Source organism: Dermacentor silvarum, chromosome 2 (genome assembly GCF_013339745.2).
Source record: "Dermacentor silvarum isolate Dsil-2018 chromosome 2, BIME_Dsil_1.4, whole genome shotgun sequence".
Classification (NCBI taxonomy): Eukaryota; Metazoa; Arthropoda; class Arachnida; order Ixodida; family Ixodidae; genus Dermacentor; species Dermacentor silvarum.
The window spans coordinates 122,139,289-122,161,706 of NC_051155.1; the positions used below are offsets into that span (position 1 = coordinate 122,139,289).

The 22,418-nt window shown below is 49.6% G+C and overlaps 1 protein-coding gene across 1 annotated transcript; it reads right to left on the reverse strand.

Moving 5' to 3' along the window:
• Nucleotides 1-4,170: 4,170 nt before the first annotated feature.
• Nucleotides 4,171-21,041, reverse strand: LOC125943143 (uncharacterized). The gene is made up of 2 exons (XM_049661573.1): nt 20,843-21,041; nt 4,171-5,278 (listed from the first exon to the last, which is right to left on the reverse strand). The coding sequence occupies exons 1-2, from the start codon at nt 21,014-21,016 to the stop codon at nt 4,379-4,381; spliced, it is 1,074 nt and encodes a 357-aa protein (XP_049517530.1). The 5' UTR covers nt 21,017-21,041; the 3' UTR covers nt 4,171-4,378.
• Between the last annotated feature and the right edge of the window lie 1,377 nt (nt 21,042-22,418).

Here is a 22,418-nt window from a genome sequence, read left to right on the forward strand (position 1 = left end):
GATGAGCGTACGAACTTCGTGGTATTTACATATTTAGCAGTGCTGAACCTTGTAATACATTTCGTGTGGCTATGCCACAAATGCACTGGGTATGTGCGCCACTTTTTAATGAACGGCTTTCACGCAAACGCTTTACCGAGGTGTGCCACGAATGCACTGGCTATGTGCGACTCTGAGTCTATGCTACATGAGTCTATGCTACAGTGCGTCGGGAAGCTAGGGAGGCATTCTCAGCGTTCGCAGGCACTGGTACGCCACACTTCTCGTATCGGCGGCCATGCGCACACTTCGCGTCGGCGGCTCTAGAGGGCGCCAAGTGTTTTTAGGGAAGCCCGAAAAAGGACCCCCATTGCAATCCACGCCTCATGCATAACTCTTTTCGACAGTGGCCAATGCGTTGTGTAGCGAACTGATTCGATGCTAAACGCATCACCTTCGACAGTCATCGTGAAATGCGTTCAGCCAAATGTTTTTCAATAAATCTTTTTCTCCCTCTTTATGAGTCGCAAGACAACACGCTCGCGCAAGCAGACATAATTCGGGGGCGGGACGAATAATGTCTACGTTAATTTTGAATAACATGCCGTTTGGCTGAAAACATGGGCTGAAGTCCAGAATTCGTTCGCCGAAGCACTTGCTATCGGCGATCAAATAGTACACAAATTTCCTCAACTAGAAGGCTATACTTTGTCACGTGCCAGGCATCTTCTTTATGCGTCCCCTTTCAGAAGGACACGACAAAAAATAAAAACTTCAGAAAGGCTTTCTGTTTGTTTCTTATTCCTTGTCCACAAAAATAGTACTTGGAGGATCATCGTAAATGACATAAAACAGTCAGTAGCCTTTTGAGGAAGAGCGAAAACGTTTTCTTTATATTGTCAGAATTTTCCCAAGTAGCAGCTGTCGTCAACGCATCCTTTCCAACGCCTGCTAAGACGAGCTGTTACCCAGAGTTCCTGATTGAGAGAGCCGGTGTTCGTGGTGTCCTCGTTGCCTACTGCCAATCGCAACGTCCGTTGCTTCGGTACTGTTAACGGGCCCTTCTTCTCCGGCAGCCGCTTCTCGCGACATCTCTGTCAACGGTGTTTTCTTTGTCACATCCGCTTTTGTCTCTGCGCCGCTTTTCTTGCGCTTCGGTGGCGAAGTATCCGCTGAAGATGGCGACGGAAGCGGGTACGTGGTCAACAACTCGAACTCGTCCGAGGAAGCAGCACTCTTGCTCGTTCTGCGGGAGCTCGACGGCGTCGCTTCCGATGAAGGAGAGTTCGAAGGCGGCGATGGCGACGGCACCAAGAAGACGGGGCGCTTGCGGCTTTCCGCTTCTCGGTGACGATGTGCCGTATGAAGCGCGATAGTGAGAATCACCAGTAGCGCCACCAGGTAGTTTACGCACAGAAACAATGGCATCGCGCTGCGCCGGGGACTCATGCTTCCGGGGACGAACGCTTTGGTACGGCTGCTGTTGGTGTCCCGCTCTCCTCCCACGACGACTCCAGCGTGGTTCTCCGGCAGGCCTACACCGTCCTGCACGGCCGTCGTGTGGGTACCGTCGATGACGGCGCCTCTCCGCGAGGGCCGACGAGGGCCGGTCGCCGTTGATGAGGCGACCTCGGCGACCGCATGCCCCGGGGCACGCTCCGGTAGGTTCTCTGAAGGCTTGCTGCCTCGGTCGGCGATGACGTTGTTCGACGGCTTCGCCATCGGCTGGCGGCCGTCCCGCGATGCGGCAGCTGCTTCAGCCTGCCGTGCGGCGAGTTCACGCTCCATTCTTCTTGGGCTTGCTCTCAAGAATGGCGTTTACCCACTACGTGGGCCAAGAAAGATGATGATGATGATGATAAAGCCTCAATTAATTGTATAACACATTATTAACAACGAATTTAGGAAGACCTAAACAAGAAAGAGGCGTTTTAAATGCGAAGTATTTCTTGGCGAACATTTGCTACTTTGACAGTATCTATCTATCTATCTATCTATCTATCTATCTATCTATCTATCTATCTATCTATCTATCTAGCCGCCTGCGACTTTGTGCTCTCATGGTCGTTTCGTTAGCTTGGTATGTACCAAAATTGGCATATTATGATAAAAGTATATGACGAACATAAATGATATTTCATAACATGAATGTCATCACATGCGTGTCATGTAGGTCATGAAACAGCTGCCTACATCTTGGTGCTCTCATGGTCGTTTCGTTAACTTGGTAGGTACCAAATTTGACATATTATGACAGGAGTGTATGACTAAAATAAGTGATAGGTCATGACATAAATGTCATGAAATGCTTATCATGTAGGTCATGGCAATGACCCAGCGAAAAATATTAACACTCAAAAACCACTGAACTTGGTTCAGACATGGGTACTAAGTGAAGGAAACACTAAATGATTCTGGTAGAAGTCATAGTCATGAGCATGACACCGCAAAAATGACAATGACTTAGCGAAAAAATATTAACACTCAAAAACCACTGAAATGGTTTCGGGCGTGTTACTAATTGAAGGAAAAGTCGTAGTCACGAGCATGACTAAGACTTTCGCCCTAAGGTCTCTTAGATGTGTCTAAAGGGACTCCTGAGGACTCATGACATGAATGTCATGGCATGCGTGTCATTCATAGGTGATGAAAGAGCCGCCTACGTCTTGGTGCTCTCATGGTCGTTTCGTTAACTTGGTAGGCTCCTCGCACACTGCTTCGCATAACATCGTTTCCCACAGGGCGTGGGACCTGCCGGCTTTTTATAATTATTCTGAAAGGAAGAAAAATGGAACTGGAAGATTCCGTCGCCACCGCGTGTCCCGGAGCAAGAAGATCACCCGCACGTTAGAAAGCGCTGTCGCCATCGCGTGTCGTGCGGCCAGTTCGCGGATCTAGCTCAGCTATCGTTGCTGCCCCTGTGTTTCTGGCTGCCACTTGACGAGCCGAATAAACCTCGTCACACTTATTTTATATCAATAATGTATCGTCTAAATTAAACTTAGAAAATGTCGCAGTTTCGCCCGAAAGGCGAAGCATGTGTTGAGATAATTTATTAGACAGCTATACGAAGTAACGACATTAGTTTTATAGGCCGTATAAACTTGTAAACATAGGCACACTAACTAATTTAACAAGCATGGTGTCACGCGCGCACAAGCAAACATGAATGCATCTCACTCGATGACCGCGGAAACTCCTATGAAAACGCTGTAGTGACTAATCGCAGCAGCAGCAGCGAGCGAAATGACCTTCGCCCCGCCGCTCGCATTAACGGGAACGAAGCCGCGAAAACACAGCGCAGGGAGGACTGTGCCCCCGCCACAGATGACTTCCAAGATACAGCCGCTCGGGTGGGCACGCCGCGGCGCCGAACGCGCCCTCCCCTCTCCCTGCCGTCCTCCGGAACCTTGCGGAGTCTTGCGGCCCGGCGGGCGCGCGCGGTCGCCCTTCTCCCTCCGGAACGTTGCGCGCGACTGGAAGACAGCTCACTTCCCGCCCTTGCGTGTGCGAGATTGAGCCACGATCGCCGGCTCCCCCTTTGCAAGCTTTCACTCGCACACAGAGCGTACGGTGCGCGGTGACGATTTTATCGCCCGTGGTATTTACACGGAACCTCACGGCGATGGAGACGGCTGAAATGCGCCTGGAGTGTCCATATAAGTTATTGCTATCTTAATAAAAAGCGCGCATACCGTGCATTGGGCGCGCGGGAAGGAACGCCAGTTGGTCACGTCCCCACTACACCATGCCTCATAATCAGACCGTCGTAATGACACGTAAAACCTCAGATTTGAATTTAATTTACCTGCGAGATATCGGGTGACCGGTGGAGAACCGTCTCGCAAGCACTGCGAGATCAGTGCAGAACCTGCGCGCGTTCGGGGACAACGTTATCCGAGACCTACGAAACCAAGCGAGGACCTTGAATTGCACAGCGGTGGGGTGGAAAGCAAACAGGCCCTATCTCACATTCATTCGTTTGTTTTATTCGCAATCCTTATTTGCATACACTTCGCTTGCTCGGCAATAAATGTTTACTCTCTGTACATGTCTCCTTATTTGCAGTTAGCAACTCCCTCGAACGCAATGCACTTACCGTGAGGAACGTATCTGGAGCACGCCTACTTCGTTAGGTCGAAGCCAATAATCAGTTATGCAGACAAGTATCTCAGTCACAATAAAACAAAACGTGATGGTAGGGCAAATAAACCTGCGCCGCAAAAAAAAAAAAATGACTTGTACATGCGGAGGTTCGCAACGAGCACGCTTATTAGCTCTTTGTCACCAAGCGAATGCTTTCCCTTTAATTACAGCAAGAGGCGGCTGCAGCGATACGTCGCTCGGTCGTCGGCACTGTCATCAATAGCTGTATTTGTGGGAACGCGCTCTGCGCGGATTACACAGGGGTCGCCGGGTTCGCCGCTGGTTGCTCCGTCAGCGGGACGTTCGCGGTTAACGCTGCCGTCGTCGGAGGCCCTTCGTCACCGGCAGCTTCGTCTCGCCGGGGGCGCCCTCCGATGTTTTCCGCAATCGTTACGTTGTCAGCCGGGGATGTGGGCGCGACTTCTTCGGTCGTCATTATCGTTAGCGTAGAAGCGCTTGCGGCCACCGCCTCCTCCTTTCTCGACGACACGTATGCGACCGGCCCCAATGGGTTCACCGCCGGTTCCGTTGCTGGCGATTCAGTAGCGGACAGTTCTGTCGTTTCCCCGAAGAAAGGCGACACAGATGCGGACGCCACTTCTTCGGTGGTCATTGCTGTTAGTGTAGAAACATCTGCGGCCGCCTCCTCCTCTATCGACGACACGTTGGCGACCGGCCCTAATGCGCTCACCGCCGGCTCCGTTGCTGACAATTCACTAGCTGGCAGTTCTCCCGTTTCCCCGAAGAAAGGCGACACGGAATCCACCTCGAAGTCCGAATATGGAGCCCAATTTGAGGTGACCTCAGAGTCATCCTCATCGTAAGGCATATGGGCCGTGTCCGCGACCTTGCGCGTCGGCCAGGTTCTCGGCGTCCCGTGCTCCTCGATTTCCGGCACCACCATGGCGGTGTAGTTGGCGGGACCGTCGATGTAGGCGACGGCGGGTGCCGTGGCGCTGAAGTACGCCCTGTTCAGGTACACGAGCAGCATGACCATGCTCGCGCACAGTACCGTCATGACGCCCACGGTGGCTGCTTTGACCGCCGTGCTGAGCTCCGCGTCGGCCTTGAGGTCGCCGCGTAAGCACAGCAGCGGCTCACGGACGCTCACGTCGCCTGTCTCGGGCCGCTTGTAGTTGTCCTGCTTTTTCACCTGCGGGAAACGCGACACGACGTCTTGTTGTAACGCCTATGCTCAGTTAATTACAGAGAAAGTTTTCAGAACGCACAATACATTCGTCTCAACGAGGAATTTACCGAAGGTCGCAGATGAACGCGAAGTTGCGGGAAATTATCGCTTTTGTTGACGGATGGGTCAATGAATGGATATACCGCTTGAAATGGTGCGATAATGAGCGCCACCACGCCAACAAACGTACGCAGAATAGATGGATGTGGGCAAAAGCGGCAGCGGCGGCCGCGGCCCGCGGCGGTAGCAAAACAAATGTGAACAACGTGGATATGCGCGGAAAAGATTTTCCAGCCGCTTTGGCCATTCCGCCCGCTTGCCGCTTCCCAAGTGTTACTGTAGCCGAACTGGCGACTCAATCTTGCAAGCGAAAGGCGGAAAGCGGGAAGGCAGTGCGAGAGGTAGGGGGTGCGGCTTCTACTGTGTCAGCAACAGCGGAATATGTACTTTGCGCGGCTGAGGGCGGTCGCGCGCACCGTATCTTGAAAGCGACCTGCGCGCGGCTCCTACTTTTGTATGCGCTCTGCTTTCGCCGCTCAGTTTTCGTTGTAGCGATAGACCGCACAAACTTTCGCTCGCTGCGCCCGCTCTTGCTCACGCCAGCGTTTTCGCAGCGGTTGTCTGCGGTCATCCAGTGTGATCTATTCATGTTTGCTTGTGCGCGCTGACACCATGCTTGTTAATTCGGCTAGTAAGCGAATGTGTCCAAGTTTATACAGCCGATAAACTACTCTCCTTACTCCGCACAGCTCTCTACTTATTTGCTATCGCAATTGATGCTTCGCCTTTCGGGCGAAACTGTGACTTTTATTTATTTATTTATTTAGTACCATAAGATGGCGGCTACAATGACATTAATGCAAATCATCTATACACCGCTCGTGACCGGCCGATATGCAAGATAGCGTAAGCGGAACACCGCTCGAACAGCTTACGCTCGAAGGGTGACCAAAAAAAGCAATCCAAAAAATTTTTCACACGACGGTTATGAGGGCGTAACACGTATGTTTAAACTTATAAGGCTGCGGTCGAGCTCGCCGAATCACTTAGGTGTCTGAAGCTCCTGCTGCCTCCATTACTATCTCGGTGTAAAGGATGTTTTGTAGCGTTCTCGCTTAAACTACTATACGCTCCCCCGTGGTGTTCGAGTGCTCGAGAGCTTTCTAATCTAGGCGAGCTCGTTGTATTTGCTGTATTTGTGCAATGTTAATAACAGTAGAAAGGAAAGTAACGTTAAAGTAATCGATTGGTTTTAATGCGATAACGTTAAGGGCCTGTGTCGCACAAAATTTGGCGTCGGCGTCGGCGTGGATGTCGGTGGCCGTATGTAGAAAATCATCGCGAACCACCCCGACCGCGCAGGCCCTCCGCGTGACGCAAGGTGTTAGTGCAGGAGAAAATCATCCCCAACCATCCCGACCACGCAGCCCTCCGCGTGGTGCAAGGTATTAGTGAACAAAAATTGAATTTCTCACCGTGAAATGCGTCAGAAAAATGGTAAATTGCGACTTAACCACAACCTACAGACATGGTGGCGTCGGACTGTTATTTTAATGTACGAGAAAACATAATTCTGTTACCAGGAAACTGAAACACAAACCCCTTTTACCAGCATTTCTACCATACCAACAGCGGCGCGCTCGGGTAGGGTATTTGCGAAAATCTTATCGAGATGGCGCTCGGATCCTCGGCAGGTCGAATTGGGACTTGGCCTGCCTAATGCGTTTTGGACGCACGCGCGTCGGGGCAATAGCAAACAATTAATAAAATAAGAAGACAAGGCCCTAGGGCCTACACATTTTAATATAAGACGACTTATATTGCCCCTGGAAAAACGTCTTCCCAGCAGTGCATTTCTGTTTAAATGTTAAGTCGACTTTAAGGGGATCGGTGTAAGCTGAGTCTTTGTAATCTGGCTTTCCCACGTTCGGTGTTGCAGTGAAGCCCACTGAAAGAAAAATTCGATGCGAATGGGCCCGATAAGGCTCTCGCGTTCCACTCTTAAAGGCGAAGCTTAAGTGTCCTCCAATTTTTAGTAACTGCTCAATTAATTTCGTAGGGCAGTAATTGGCAACTGTAATCAATTGCATTTGTGAAAGACGTAAATGTAATTGTAATCAGTTACTTTTTTCTGTAACGGGCGCAAGTCTGGTTACAGGGAACCGAGCTTTGTGTCACGTCACCGAACACCACTCTCGCATTTTCGGAAGCGCACGCGACGCCGCGTGCGTGCATGTGACGCCTCTCTGACCTAAAGTCCATAGATATTTTTTTTTCCTTGAGCAGAAAATCTAGGGACTTTACTCTGACCCATCTCGCTCATCTCTCTGGCGGCAGCCGGCTCCAACAGCGTGAAACTGAGCAAAAAGCTAAGCAACACTACCGCCTTAAAACTGGAATGTAATCACACAAACCCAGCCTTAGATCCGCATAACTAAGCGAATGATCACTACTGCTGATAACTGGTTCGATACCGAAACCTCCTTACAACAACCACGATAGTAGTTGTTAATCCAGAAGCGTGCCGCCATGACCCGAGCTTGCGGGAATTAACTATATTTGTTGTTTAGTGATTTAGCCTTTCGGTCTAAGCAGTCTGTCACATAGCGGGACGGCATGCAAAACACAAGAAAGACAGAAGAGACTTGGCGTTCTTTAACACATTGTGTGTTCAGGCCCCGGAGACTATATAGAACATTACTGAAGTGTTGCCGCCTCAGTGCCACCTCTTTAATGCGAAAGCATTATATGCCCCATGAAAGGGGAAACCGGCGTCCGGCGTTAATGGTACCAAAACCCACGTGACCAAGTTACGACGTGACGTTTCAATGTCAAGTAAAAGCTACTTAACCCACTCCCAAAATTTACTTGACCCAACCCCGAAATTTGGGTGGCCCACACCCACAAAACTGACTTTGCCCAATTCGAAAATTGAGTCGACCCACGTTCAGAACCGACCTGGCCCACTCTCAACATTGACTTTTTCATTTTATTTAGTACATACTGCAGTCCGAAGACCAAGCAAGAAGGGCGAATAAATGAACATAGTAAAAGAGACTGAACAAGTCATACAACAGAATATAGCCATCATTATCACTCAAGGACAAACATAGACTAACAAACATAATCAAAAATACGTTGAGACAGAAATTACACATTTCTGTATTATCACGTTAATGCGCATAAAGAAAGAGTTAGTGCTACTCATCAACACAAGTTAGTTTATGAGTTGTAGAAAGAGTATGGCGTTATCAACAAAGAAGTGTACACGAAGTGATACAGGCAGTGTATGCCGTTTGCTGATGGTTCGCGGGGAAAAAACGAGTGTTCGAAAAGGTTAGCACGTGCGAAGTATGGTGTTAGGTCGTGATTGTGACTATGTCTGGTCTGCCGGGAAAAAGTGGAAGCAAGGTATTTGCCACGATTGATATTCTGCTGAATGTGGAGGAAGAAAAGAAAGATGAGCCGGGCGATACCTGTGCGCTGTTCCAAAAGTGGGATGTCATTACTAGCCATCAGTGATAAAGGCGAATCAATATTGTGGTAGGCGTTATAGATCAATCTTACTGTTCTCCTTAAAACCATTTCTAGCTTACAAGCATCCTTTTTAATATATGGATCCCAGGCCATGCATGCGTACTCTAGACGGGGTCGAATAAAAGCATTGTATGCGAGAAGTTTGATCTGGAATGGCATGTTCTTTAGCTTGTGTTTAAGAAATCCCAGTTTTCTAGAAGCACATGAACAACAGTCTTCAATATGGCTACACCAGTATAGTCGATTGGTATAATCTTGACTCCCAAGTATTTAAAATTGTCGACTTAGATCAAGGAATTTTAATTTAACGTATACCTAGATATGAATGGTCTTTTATTTGAGATTTGCATAAAGATTAATTTGCTCATGTTAATTCCATCAAACAGTTGTTCCACCAATGAAAGAGAATTTTAGGTTGTTTTGCAAACGCTCTTCGACATTTCCACATTTAATTGGCTTGTAAAGAATAGTCATCTGCAAAAAAGGTGTTCAGCAGCAGCAGCAGCAGCAGCAGCAGCAGCAGCAGCAGCAGCAGCAGCAGCAGCAGCAGCAGCAGCAGCAGCAGCAGCAGCAGCAGCAGCAGCAGCAGCAGCCGCAGCAGCCGCAGCAGCAGCAGCAGCAGCAGCAGCAGCAGCAGCAGCAGCAGTAGCAGTAGTAGTAGTAGTAGTAGTAGTAGTAGTAGTAGTAGTAGTAGTAGTAGTAGTAGTAGTAGTAGTAGCTTTATTTATCCTTTTAAACGGAAAGAAGCAGTGGGGCATAGGGAGGGAGGGGCCCACTCGAGGTAGTCCTCCTCCACCCTCTCTGCCCACCCCAGGATGACCTCCTGAACGTCGGGCCTGGAGCTGCGCAAGGCAGCCCCCCACTGCTCCTCACTAGCAATTAAATTATTAAGAGGAGGGGGTAATGGGTGTAGAGGGCATCCCCACATTATGTGGTCAAGATAGGCCTTGGACGCTGAGCAAAAGCGGCAGGGCAGGGAAGGGTAGCGAGAAGGGTGAATGACGTGTAGAAAGTGAGGGGAGGGAAAGGTGCGAGTCTGTAGCTGCCAACACGGGATCTCGCGTTTGCGTGGTGAATTACGCGCCAAAGGAAATGTCACACTATCAGAGTGTACAATGTGCACGGATGCCGTGTAATGTGAGAACGAGATCTCGCGCGGAAAACGTCCTCTCGAAAGCAACGATTTGCGACTCACTTAATGCCTGCGCCCGGTCCGGTAATCCTCGGGCGCTGGCGTGAGCCACCTCGTTGCCGGCGAGACCCGCGTGTGCTGGGGTCCAAATCAGGTCTATGTCTTGTGCGGGTCGGTGAGAGAGGGTTGGGGAAAGGACTTGCCTTGACACCCTGCGCGCTCCGAAATTGCTGATGGCTGTTTTTGAGTCACTGACAATGATGGAGGAAGTTCGAATACCGAAAGCCGATCCGCCTCCTCCGGAGAAGAAGCATGGACAGAGGCGGCCGTAGCTAAATGGCCCCGAGAACTTGTTATTGAGAGGGCATATTTGGAACCCATGCTATATTCGGTGGCGTCTACATAGAGCACGTCGGTTGAATTGGAGAATTTTCTTTGTAAGGCCTTGGCTCTTTGCCTCCTGCGTGAGATGTGGTGTATATGGTGCTTGTTTTTAGGTTTAGGGAGTGGTGGTATGTGTAGATTCGCGTGTATGTGGTGTATAATGGCGTTGAGAAAGTGTCGCCCGGTTTTCGATTTGGAAAGGCGGGTGTGTTGGGAGGTGAAGTTGGCTCCCACGAGCTCGTCGAGGATGTTGAAGGTACCAGTCTGCCTGAGCCGTTCTGTGGACGTGCGTAGTGGGAGGCCTAGGGCGAATTCACCGATTTTACGAAGGAGGGTGTTGACCTGGTCAGTCTCCTTTCTGAGAAGGTGTAAGCATATGAATGTGTAAGTTACCTTTGTGATGACAAAGGCGTGTATTAGTCTGAGAAGATCATTTTCCCGCAGAACGCCGGGTCAGTTGGACACGCGGCCGAGCTGTCTGAGAGTGTTGTCGATGGTGGATTGTAGTGTCTGGAGGGAGTGCGTGTTATGTCGATTGCTCTGAATACGCAGACCGAGAACCCTGAGCTTGTCTACCCTGGGGACATGTTTGTTGCCGAGGAGGATGTGGACTTCGGTAGTGTGTCTACGGTTGCCGGTGTGGGCGGGAGGCAGAAGGATTTCCGATTCCTCGGGAGAACAGACGAGACTCATGCGTCCCGCAATGGCCTCCACCTTATCGGCGGCGGCCTGCAGGACGTCTTGAATCTCACTGTCTGAGCCACCTGTGATTCAGAGGGTTATGTCGTTCGCGTATAGGGAGAAATTCAGCCCTGTGATAGTCTTAAAGGAGCGTGCAAGGTGGAGCATGGCGAGATTGAAGAGCAAGGGAGATAGCATGGACCCTGGGGCATGCCAAAGCTCCCAAGGTTATAGGTAGGAGATTGCTCCGCACCAATAAATACTGTCGCGGTGCGGTTGGAGAGGAATGCCGCAATGTAATTATGGATCCTTTCTACTACCCCCAGAAGGTTTAGCTCCCGAAATATGACGCAATGATCCACGTTATTAAAAGTGCCGTGAAGGTCGAGACCCAGAAATGCTTGTGTGTCGTGAGTAGGGTTGGATGTCAAGATGTCGTGCTTCAAACGAAGCATAACGTCCTGGCACGATAAGGAGCGGCGGAGTCCCACCATCTCTGGTGGAAAGAGGTTGTTTTCCTCAATATATTTATTGAGTTGGTTGAGGATAATGTGTTCAAAAGTTTTGCCAATGCATGAGGTAAGTGAGATTGATCTGAGGTTAGATGTGTTGACGGGTTTGTGGGGTTTGGGAATAAAGATGACTTTGGCACCCTTCCACGAGGATGGAAGGGTGCCAGTGTCGAAGCAGTGGTTGAAGTATGTTGTGGGTGCCTTTACAGAATTGTCGTCCAGGTTGCGGAGAATTTTGTTATTAATCTGGTCGGGGCCAGGAGCGGATGTCATGCGAAGTTTAGCCAACGCGTGGCGCACCTCGGCATCTGTGATCGGTGTAGTAAGGTCCGGATTAGGTATGCCGATGTAGTGGGCAGTGGAGAAATGGCGTGCCGGGGGAAAGTGTTTTTCTCGAAGCCTTTTAGTTTATGGTGGAGGTGTATACTGATGAAACGATGTCATTGATGAAGATAAGAATAGAGGCAGGGCCCGAGGTTACGGGCAGAACTTCAGACATGTAACCTCCGAGTGACATAGTGACAGGGAGTGACATAGCCCCGACCATATAATGCTTCGCATCTAAAAGGCGGCCTCTTGCGTGGGCCTATCGCGGAGGTAGTGCACAGCCGCGCCCAAAAAATCGCTTCATTTTCAGGTTTCTATTACTGTTTTGCACTTTTAATATTTAAGTCTGAGAAGATTTAACATAAAAGGCATGCACTGTCGGTGTTTTATTTCATGACATTTGTTTTTTGGGCTGTCATTCTCAAAATTCCAAAGAATAACTTTGTCAAGAATGTAAGACAAGGTAAGAGGAACTGTAGTGATAGAGTGGTGAGGCAATATAACCCGCATGTACCGCATATCATAGCAAGGCGGGGCATACACATATACCTAAATTTATATACGGCAATTTTCGCTCACGGGACGCCAGCGCCGACGCCAACAGGGGATTTTCTGCGACCCGGAGTCCCTAACGCTATCGCGGTAATATTGCTGACGAGTTTGTGGGTTGGACAGGCCTTTCCTAAAAATCGGAGGACACTTAAGCTTTGCCTTTAAGAGTGGAACTCGATAGCGTTATCGGGCTCCGTTCGCATCACATTTTACTTTATGAGTAGGCTTCACTGCAACACACAACGTGCGAAAGCCAGCTTACAAAGACTAAGCTTACACTGATACCTTTAAAGTCGGTTTCTTCTTTAAACACAAATGCATTGCTGGGAAGACATTTTTACAGGAGCAATTTAAGCCGTCTTATATCAAGATATGAAGGCCCTAGGACCATTTTTATTATTTTATAAATTGTTTGCTGTTGCCCTGAGGCACGCGCGTGTCCAAAATTTAGAAAAGCTCGGTTTTCAACATTACCCTCAATGTTGCCTAGAACCAAAATACAGCCAAACACCATCAGAATTGGAGGACGCTTAAGCTTCGCCTTTAAGAGTGCAACGCGATAGCATTCAAAGAACCCTTGCTGCTTATCCGGCTTGTTTCTTGTATATTCAAATTCCAATCCGACGCTATCATGCCTGTAGGTTGTGGTTAAGTCGTACTTGACAATTTTTCTGTCAAAGTTTACTTTGAGAAATTCAATTTTTATTCACTAACGCCTTGCGCCACGCGGAGGGCCTGTGTGGTCGGGGTGGTTCGGGACGATATGGTTCGGTATGATTATTTCCGCCAGACGCCGATGCTTTGACTGCCCTCCAGCACGGTTTTAACGCTGTCGCGTTAAAACCGTGTTAGAGGGCAGTAAGAATATTGTTTTCTTTTAAAAAAGTCACCGGGGCCAGATGGCTCAGGCGCTGTATTGTAAAAAATCAGGCAAGTTTGCACTCGGTCGCGCAAAGTTTAGGCACAGCGAAGCTTATAACTAGCTGCTGCTGCTAGGTATGAACTTGGTTGCTGCTAGGTCTTAACTTGGTTTAACTTAACTACGCATGTAGGAAGGTGTTCTCGAGCGATCATTTTCGGAGGTACCTTCCATTTCGTGACATTTCGCGTGACTAGCGCTGGACGCGTGGGCGCCTACTTACGAGCGACAGCGCTCCTGGCATGCCACAAACGCAGGCAGGCTAACCAAGTTTGGTACAGTGCCAAGAACGCTGTCGCTTGCCGACGCTGAACGCGTTGGTGACATTTCGCGTGACTAGCGCTGGACGCGTCGGCGCCTACGAGCGACAGCGTTCCTGGCATGCCACAAACGCAGGAAGGCTAACCAAGGTTGGCACAGTGCCAAGAACGCTGCTGCGCTTGCCGACGCCGAGCGCGTTGGAGGCTAGCCGCTTGATATCAATCCGCCAGCTTCCCTGTGTCTTAAGCTTTGCGCGGCCTATACTCGCGGACAACTTTGTGGCAATGAAGGGAAAGCTACGCGCGCGTGGATGCTGCACATGTGTTACCGCGCCAAGTAGTCCGGCAGCGTTTGAGAGTGCTTTTGGTAGCTCCGAACAGACGCTGAATCGACGCAGCTTTCACGTTCGACGGTTTCGCGTTTGCCCAGACGCGGAAGGGAAATGCCGCAAAATAAGTAAACTTTTACACTCAGTGGTGTGTTCTGTCTTATTTAACTGTTGCTAATAAGCTGTTTGTGTTTTCTCTTCCCCAGCCTAAATGAACCTGGATTAAAACGCGGGACTCTTTTCAGTAGCGCTCTCACTTGTGCGCGCTTTGCCTCCGTAGCTTTCCCTTCATTGCCACAGAAAGTTGTCCGCGAGTATAGTGCAAGCTTTCGCCTTTTTTTAGGGGCGAAGCTCCTTAGGGTGTGGGTCTGTCCCTCCTCTGTAGTATGTAGTAGTAGTAGTAGTAGTAGTAGTCGTCGTCGTCGTAATAGGTAGCCACGTCTACTTTTATGAAAAAAAAAAAATTCCGAAAGTTGTGTCCGTAGCGCGGAATCGAACCAGGGACCTCTCGCTTCCGAACGCGCAGCGCTAACCACTACGCCACGAAGCGCACATGGACACACGCACCACGATGACAATACATACCAAACATTAACGAAAGACTGCGCGTTTCTAACGCGTTTGTGCTAGCGCGTTACGACCCGTGCAAAGGTACGTCCACACTACCGACAAAAACGCGCGCGTCACGCCGCACGCGGCAAGCGCACGCGCGGCAGACTCGCGCGGGCAAGTCCACACTCGCGTTTTGCGGCACGCGGCAACGGCGCGTGGAGTGCCGCGTTGTCTCGTTCCATTCGATACTTCTCGTGACAACGCGCTCTCCGTTTAGCCGGTTTCGTGTTCCATTGGAAGTGTCTGTGTTTCGTTGCGCCACTGCCGGCCACGCTCAGCCATGTCGGATACGGACGCGGAGCTACTGGTGACTGTGAACACTATAATACTTATTTGTTCTTTACTTGTGCAACGTCGACGTGCCATAAAGCGGACGAGAAAGTTTTGGGTGCGCCCTATATGGCGGTACAGGGACACTGAGAGCCAGGCGCACACTCTGCTTTCCCGCATGTGCCAGTGGTTGGCACGCAGCTCCTTGTCCTTAAAATCGACGTTCGATTTGTCATAGAGGCACGCATATCCGCGAACGGTTTCCAAAAACGCCTCCATTCCGAGGCGAATTCTTCGTCGACGTCTCGGTGGCGGTGTGGGAAGGCTTAACAAAAACAGCCCCCTTGACTGGACATGGCCTCTGAGATTTTACGGTGTGCGCGTCACTGCTCGATCTCAGAGCCCATGCATTATGATTCTTTGCTTGTGCGACAGGTGGCGCCACAACTGCGCAGCTCGCTTCTGATCGGTGCTCGTTTTGCGGCTGCCGCAAAAAATGGGTCTCGCACCCATTCGAGCGTTTGCCGCGCGTTGCTGCCGCTTTTCGTGAATCTTGCCGCGCGCGACAGCATCGCTCGCCGCGCGCGGCGTGTCGCGCGCGGCGAGCGATGCTGTAAACGCTCCTCGACTTGCTTTCCCGCATGTGCCAGCGGTTGGCAGGCAGCTCCTTGTCCTTAAAATCGACGTTCGATTTGTCATAGAGGCACGCATATCCGCGAACGGTTTCAAAAAACTTGACTTGCCACCGCCTTGGGCAGCGCGTTCGAAACGCGTTGAAGGCGGTGGCAAGTCAAGTTCAAGTCGAGGAGCGTTTATGAATACGGGGGTTATACTCTCTCAGCAGTCATGTGATGGCGTCGGCAAACGCGGTGCACGTTCCGGCATGTGTAAACGGCTGCGTAAGACGCTGTGGCCTCTCCCCCTTACTAGAGAGTACTGCACGTTTCTAACGCGTTTGTGCTAGCGTCCCCTTAAGCGGGAGATGGTGCAATTATAATGAAGGGCGCTGTTATAAAATAGGAATTACGTCACATATGGCGCGTGTCATTGGCGAAAGTCAATCGTTCGATTTAGTGCGGCGAGACTGGGCGAATTACACGGAAGATTCACGGTTTACCGATGATTCCCTCCGGAGCTTCGCCCACTCATCATCATTCACCCCGTGGATATGCGGTGTTTTTTTCTACTGTCTCAGCGCGCCGCGGAGAGAAGAGAGACAGGGATCGGGAGCTGGCATGCACGCGGTCTCCCCCTCTTCCTCCGGGTTGCCATGACTACCACGGATACGCAACACAAATTACGGCTGGCTTAAACAGCTTCGCTGTTAAAAGCGTTTAAGGAGGTTATCGCACCTGTCTTGACTGAAGCATACAACGAGGCTTACGAAAAACGCTTAACCTTGCACTCGGTAATAAGATGAAAATTTCGCGCGCACTTCCGGAAAATGCATAGCCTAGTCATTCTGCTCTTGGTCACCGACGCGTGCGGACGCAGGATGGAAGGCTCTCTCCGAGCTGTGACAGCGGCCGACGCCGGCCGTGGTAACTCGTGCTTCTCCGTACCCAAGGACTACCGTGTTGTGCTGCCTCCTCTGCCCACCAGTCACGGACTGAACACCACTGTCGTCCTGCACTGCGACATTGCAGGACGGCCTTACAGGTCGACGATTTTCGCAAGCCCTTAAAGGACGCCAATGTAATACAGCAGGTGAGCGGAATCGGCGCTTACCAGATGTCACATGTCTGGTTGATAAATTTCCGGACCGAAAACGCCAAGCGTCTACTACTTCGTGCAGGCCATATCACTGTTAGGGATCGTACGTGCCTAGTGACTGATCCTGAAAAACAGGAGGCGCGCGTGAACATTCACTGGCTGGCTTTCAACGTCACGAACGACGCTATACGCCGCGCCTTCATGGAATTCGGAGAAGTCGAGGAAGTGACCAACGACAGGTGGAAGACTGCTGATTTTGAATCCGCTGATTCTACAAGCAGGGTTTTGCGTCTTGTCTTCCGAGATGCTCCTCAAGCTGGCTCCTCAAGATCCTATGCTCGCATCGCTAGTCGCAGCGCCGCTTGCGACAGTGGTGAACTTTTAATGGATGAGGAAGACGCAGAGCGGGTGGCAGCGTCTGCAGGAACGCAGGCCGGGTCTGACGGCGGAAACGCCGGAAAGTCCTCCGAAGTAAAAGCAGCTTCCAGGAACAGTCGCTTGCTGTTGAGACCGCGGTGGTGGATGAGGCTTCGCGCAACGCGGGAGACGCTACACAGGCGAACGCTGCGGAGTCCGACAAGAGCGACGCGGGAGACGCGACGCAGACGGACACTTCGGGGTTCGACAAGAGCGGCGCGTCTCAGGACAACGGGGGAGACGCGGCGTCGACGCAAGGCGTGAAATGAAGTTCCGCGAGCATGGATGTGGACGTTCCTGATATAAAGCGTCACCTCGAAGGCACGGTCGATCTTGTGCGCGAGCAACGTCAGCGTCAACAGGCGAAGGAAGAAAACCACGTCACCGGCAAAAAGAAATGCGTCGCGAACACTTCGTCGTCGCTTCAGCGCGACGACAAAGCCAAACTATAGCAACGCCGCTTTGGCGCCACTCTGCAAGACGTCGCATGGCTAAGGTAAGCGCTATGCTGTCGGGCTGATCCATCAACATTATAGTGGCTATCAACAATAACATTTGACTAGCAACGCTAAATATACGCGGGCTTTCCTCCAACAGGAAGCAGAATCCACTTTACAGATTGATAACAGAGCACGAGCTGGATGTACTTGCCGTGCAGGAAACCAAAATAGAATCACAGGATCAGACAGACAGCTGGTGCGGATGTTTACCAGAATTTATGATGTTTGTATAAGCCATGCAAGATGTTTGTAGGGAGGAAGTCTCTTGCTAATACGCCGATGTTTGGGAGGTAGTGTTGAATCCGTTACAACTGATGATGCTGGTCGCCTCATAGTTTGCGATTTTACTCTACTTGATTGCAAATTGCGCTTTTGACTTCATTGCGCTTTTGACTTCATTATTTAATAATGCTTATGACGTAGGTCTCCTGCCGTCGTCATTCCTAACTTCGCATACTGTCTTCATTCCCAACACAAAAGACGCCAGGCTCCTTAGACAGGTTTCTTCATACAGACCAATAGCGCTGACAAATATCGATTACACAATTTATATGAAGGTATTGGCTAAAATATTGCAAATGGTCATAAACGAATTGGTTGGAGAACATCAAACGTGTGGAATTAAAGGTAGTACAATACTAACGAATATTCACAAGGCCAGGTGCGTGCTCGAATGTTGTGATACTACAGGCGAAGGAATAGCAATGATACAACTTGATTTAGAAAAAGCTTTTGATAAAGGGCCTCACGATGTACTCCTGTGTATATTGCAGCATGTAAACGTTGTTTCTATCATTAGAGAAGGTGTTGCCATGGCGTACAGAGGTTGCACAACACGGATTATTCTTACTTCTTTTCTGGGGTTTTACGTGCCAAAACCAGTTCTGATTATGAGGCACGCCTTAGTGGAGGGCTCCGGATTAATTTTGACCACCTGAGGTTCTTTAATGTGCACTGCAACGCAAGCACACGGGCGTTTTTACATTTCGCCTCCATCGAAATGCGGCCGCCGGGGCCGGGATTCGATCCCACGACCTCGTGCTCAGCAGCAACGCCTTAGCTGACTGAGCCACCCGGGCGGGTACGGATTATTCTTAATAAAATAGTGGGAAAGCGCATCAAAGTGCACCGTTCTATACGCCAGGGATGTCCCCTCTCCTCTCTACTGTTTTGTTTGTACATTGAGCCATTTTGTCTAAGCATTATCAATAGCACCAACGTTCGAGGTTTCCGTCTGCACGCAACTGAAATACGACTTCTTGCATACGCTGACGATATTGCTGTATTCTGTTCGAACCAAGAAAGCGTGCTGAAAGTTGTGAACATTGCAAAACATTTTTGTAGAGTCAGCGGCAGCGCTATAAACTGGGGAAAGAGCTTGGGGTTCTGGCATGGCCATTGGCTATCAGCCCCAAGTATTTTCGCAAACATATGTCTCGGGTGACTACGCCAGTTAAATACTTAGGTGTACCTCTGCAGCATTATAGAGACAGTGAACACTATTGGCGTGGAGAAGTTGCCACAATACGGGAAAGCTCCGAGCGTTTTAAAGGCTTCAACCTATCCATATTTGGACGCGCCACAATTTGCAAGTTGTTCCTAATGAGCAAGCTGTGGTACGTGCTGCAAGTATTACATTGCTCACGCGTTAACATTCAAAAATTACATCGTGTTTTTGCTGTTTTTGTGGGAAAGAACTAAACGAACAAGTATTTTTAGACTTGTCCGCCTAGGAGGACTTGGCCTGTCACATCTGTATCTTAGACAGCTGGTGAATCGTTTTATGTTTTTTCGCAATGCTACCGACCCTTTTTTACGAACTGTGTGCCAAGTGAGGTTAGGTAGACATCTGCCAAACTTAATTGTGTGGTCAGAAAGTATGCCAGGAAGCATTTCTGGGTATATGAGAGAAGTGTACCTTTCGTGTCGTATCTTACAAAATCATTTCTCCCTCGAATACCTCTGTGGCGTGTCTCGGAAAAAACCGTACAAAGACTTGTGTGATGTATTTCTTCCCACTCCCCTGTATAGAACCCAATACAATGATGGTCCAGGTCAAGACACCTTAAAAAGGGTAAGAAACATGCCTGTTAGGGGAGGTGTCAAGAGCTTCTTCTTCAAACCGCATACTAATACGCTAGAAGTAAAAACATACATGGAAGAAAAAGGAATGTTCGTACCTTGGGGCACTCACTGTTTTATATGTAGGAAACCTGAGACAATTGAACACGTTTTTATAGATTGTTGCGGAGGTTACTTCTTTTGGGACATTCTTCAAAGAACTTTAAAAAACGACTTACCAATAGATAGCTACGGCATGAGATTTTTACCCGTCAATAACGACGAAGGCTCTCCATTCGACATGATAATGCCCCTGGGCCTACATAGTATTTGGTTGTCAAGAATGGCCTATCGTCATGCAGATCTTGACGCGAGGCCAATAAGGAGTTACTTTCGCGAATCTGTCAGCAGAATGGTTCAAGTGTATAAACTTCATGAACCCGAACCAGACTGGCTTCCTAGGTTAGAAAGGCTGATGTACGTGCCAGAGTTTTGATTGTTACCCTTTTCAGCCCTTGATGGGCTGGTATCATTGTACACCGTATTTCTGTGTGAATTGAATAAAGGCAACAAAGAAAGAAAAAAAGATTGTATAGCCTAGTGGTTACGACGCTCGCTTTGGGACCGGGGACTACGCGGGTTCGAATCCCGCCTCGGTAAGAAAGTTTATTGTTTTCTTTCTTGGTTGTTCCTTGATACGCACCAGAACTTACGGCTGGCTTAAACAGCTTCGCTGTTAAAAGACGCTATGTAATGCGTCATGATATGCACTAGAAGATTACAGAGACCGTAAGTTATCGATATAGGCTGGTAGTTTTCAACATTCAGGCGATCACCTTTATTAAGGACAGGAACTACGCGCGCCATACGCCTATCGTCAGAAAGAAATGAATCATTGAACAAAATTGAATCACTGACCCACCCCCTAAATTGACTTTGCCCAATTTGAAAATTGTGTTGACCCATGTTCAAAACTGACCTGGCCCACTCCCACAATTGACTTGTCCCACCCCCAAAACTTCGGCGGCCGACCCTAAAGGTTGACTTTGAACAATTAGAGCACATGACCAAGTAAGTGATCACGTCACGTGACATGGACGTAGCAATAGTATGGACGTCCGTATAGTCGACACACCCAGAATGCTTCAGCATTCAATGCACGTAACGAGACTTAAGTGCCCTTGTAACTTCTTTTGTACTTCACCTTACCTTGTGCTACAACGTATCGAGTATAAATCGGAGGGCTTACGTGATCCAGGAGTTCGCACGACCGCCAAGCAAGCTGCAATATCGCAGAGATGTCATCGCGTGTATGGCCTCACCTGACGCTTGCTTGCGCTGCTCGGGTCTGTGCTCGCAGAAGACGCGTCGCCCTCCGCGCTGCTATAGTCGGACGACGAAGACGGCGCCGATGCTGCGGCTGGTGTGGGCTGCGATGTGTCTTCAATGATGACCGTCGTGATTTCAGTCTTTGTACTCTTCCGAGACAAGGCCATGGTGGAGCAGCGGATCGAGTGGGCGACAGCTAGCGCGCTGCGCTTCAAACGCGAGACTGCCAGTGAACGTCTTTTTCGTCTTACTATAATGCTAAAACGCTCGCGAATGAAAATGTGTTGCGGTGCATACGGCTGAAATTGTCAAGTCTCGACTGGAAGGTTACCGCTACATTTGAAAAGGAAAAAAAAAACTACGATCATTGCACTCTGCTGGTACTAATATATGAGGCAGAAACTTGGAGGGCAACGAAGAAGCTTGAAAAGACGGCTTAGTAGAGGGCCAACTAGGCAGCAATGGAAAGAAAAATGTTAGGTTTAACGTTAAGAAACTTGAAGAGAGCATTGTGGATTAGAGAGAAAAAGGCGATATTGGATAATCTAGTTGACATTAAGAGGAAGAATTGGAGTTAGGCAGGCCATGTAATGCGTAGAGCAGATAACTGGCGATGATAAATAAAGGATTTCATGAAAAAGTTGTCGCAGTTTCACCTGAAAGGCGAAGCATCAATTGCGATAGCAAATTTGTAGAGAGCTATACGGAGTAATGATATTAGCTTTATCAGCTGTATAAACTTGGACATGCAGCAGCACCGGCAACACGCAGAACTGTTGTTGACGCCGTCGGCGTTATGCCCGCGTTCGCTCAAAATGCGTGCGGCGTTGGTGACTTTTGCCGGAGCCTCTGATTTAAATAGGCACTTGGTGCCGCAGCTAAGCGTCGCCTCCCTTCCCCCCCCCTCCCCCATGGCCTTTCGCGCGTAGGAAGAGGCGCGTTTGCTCTACATATATGGTGATTGTAAAGGAGGAAAGAGACGCCTACTTCTGCAGCCCTTAAGGGAGCATGGCGCAGAACGCGCGTTTGTTCTCCGCCGTGCGTTCACTCCCCGATGATAAGTGGTTCTTGAGGGAAAGGGAAAGGTTGGCGCTATCTTCTGCAGCCCTTGAGGGAGCACGGCTCAGCGCCAACGGGGAGGAGTAAGTGAAAGCGCGCGCCCCTCGCACCCTTTCACTCACACATACAGCGTTCGGCGCGCGGCGACAATTTCATCTCCATTGACGTCATACGGAACCTCACGGCGACGGCGACGCCGACGGCATAAATCTGCTTTTGAGTGTCCATATAATTGCTATCGCAATAAAAGGGAAACGCTACCTGCTACCCAGCCAGCCAGCTGGCTGGCTCGCTGCTGGCTCACTTGCTTGCTCGCTCGTCATACTATTGAGCCTATACCTACTATACGGGGGATTATCCACGAAGCCGGCGGTTAAAGGAGCAGGTGGAGGAAATAAATATTTAGGAAAGGGACCAACTTGAGACAGACTGAAACAAAGAAATAAAAGTAATAATACATAAACAGCAATTTTTGCGGTATTAGAATAATTTTGATTACAGGATCGGCAA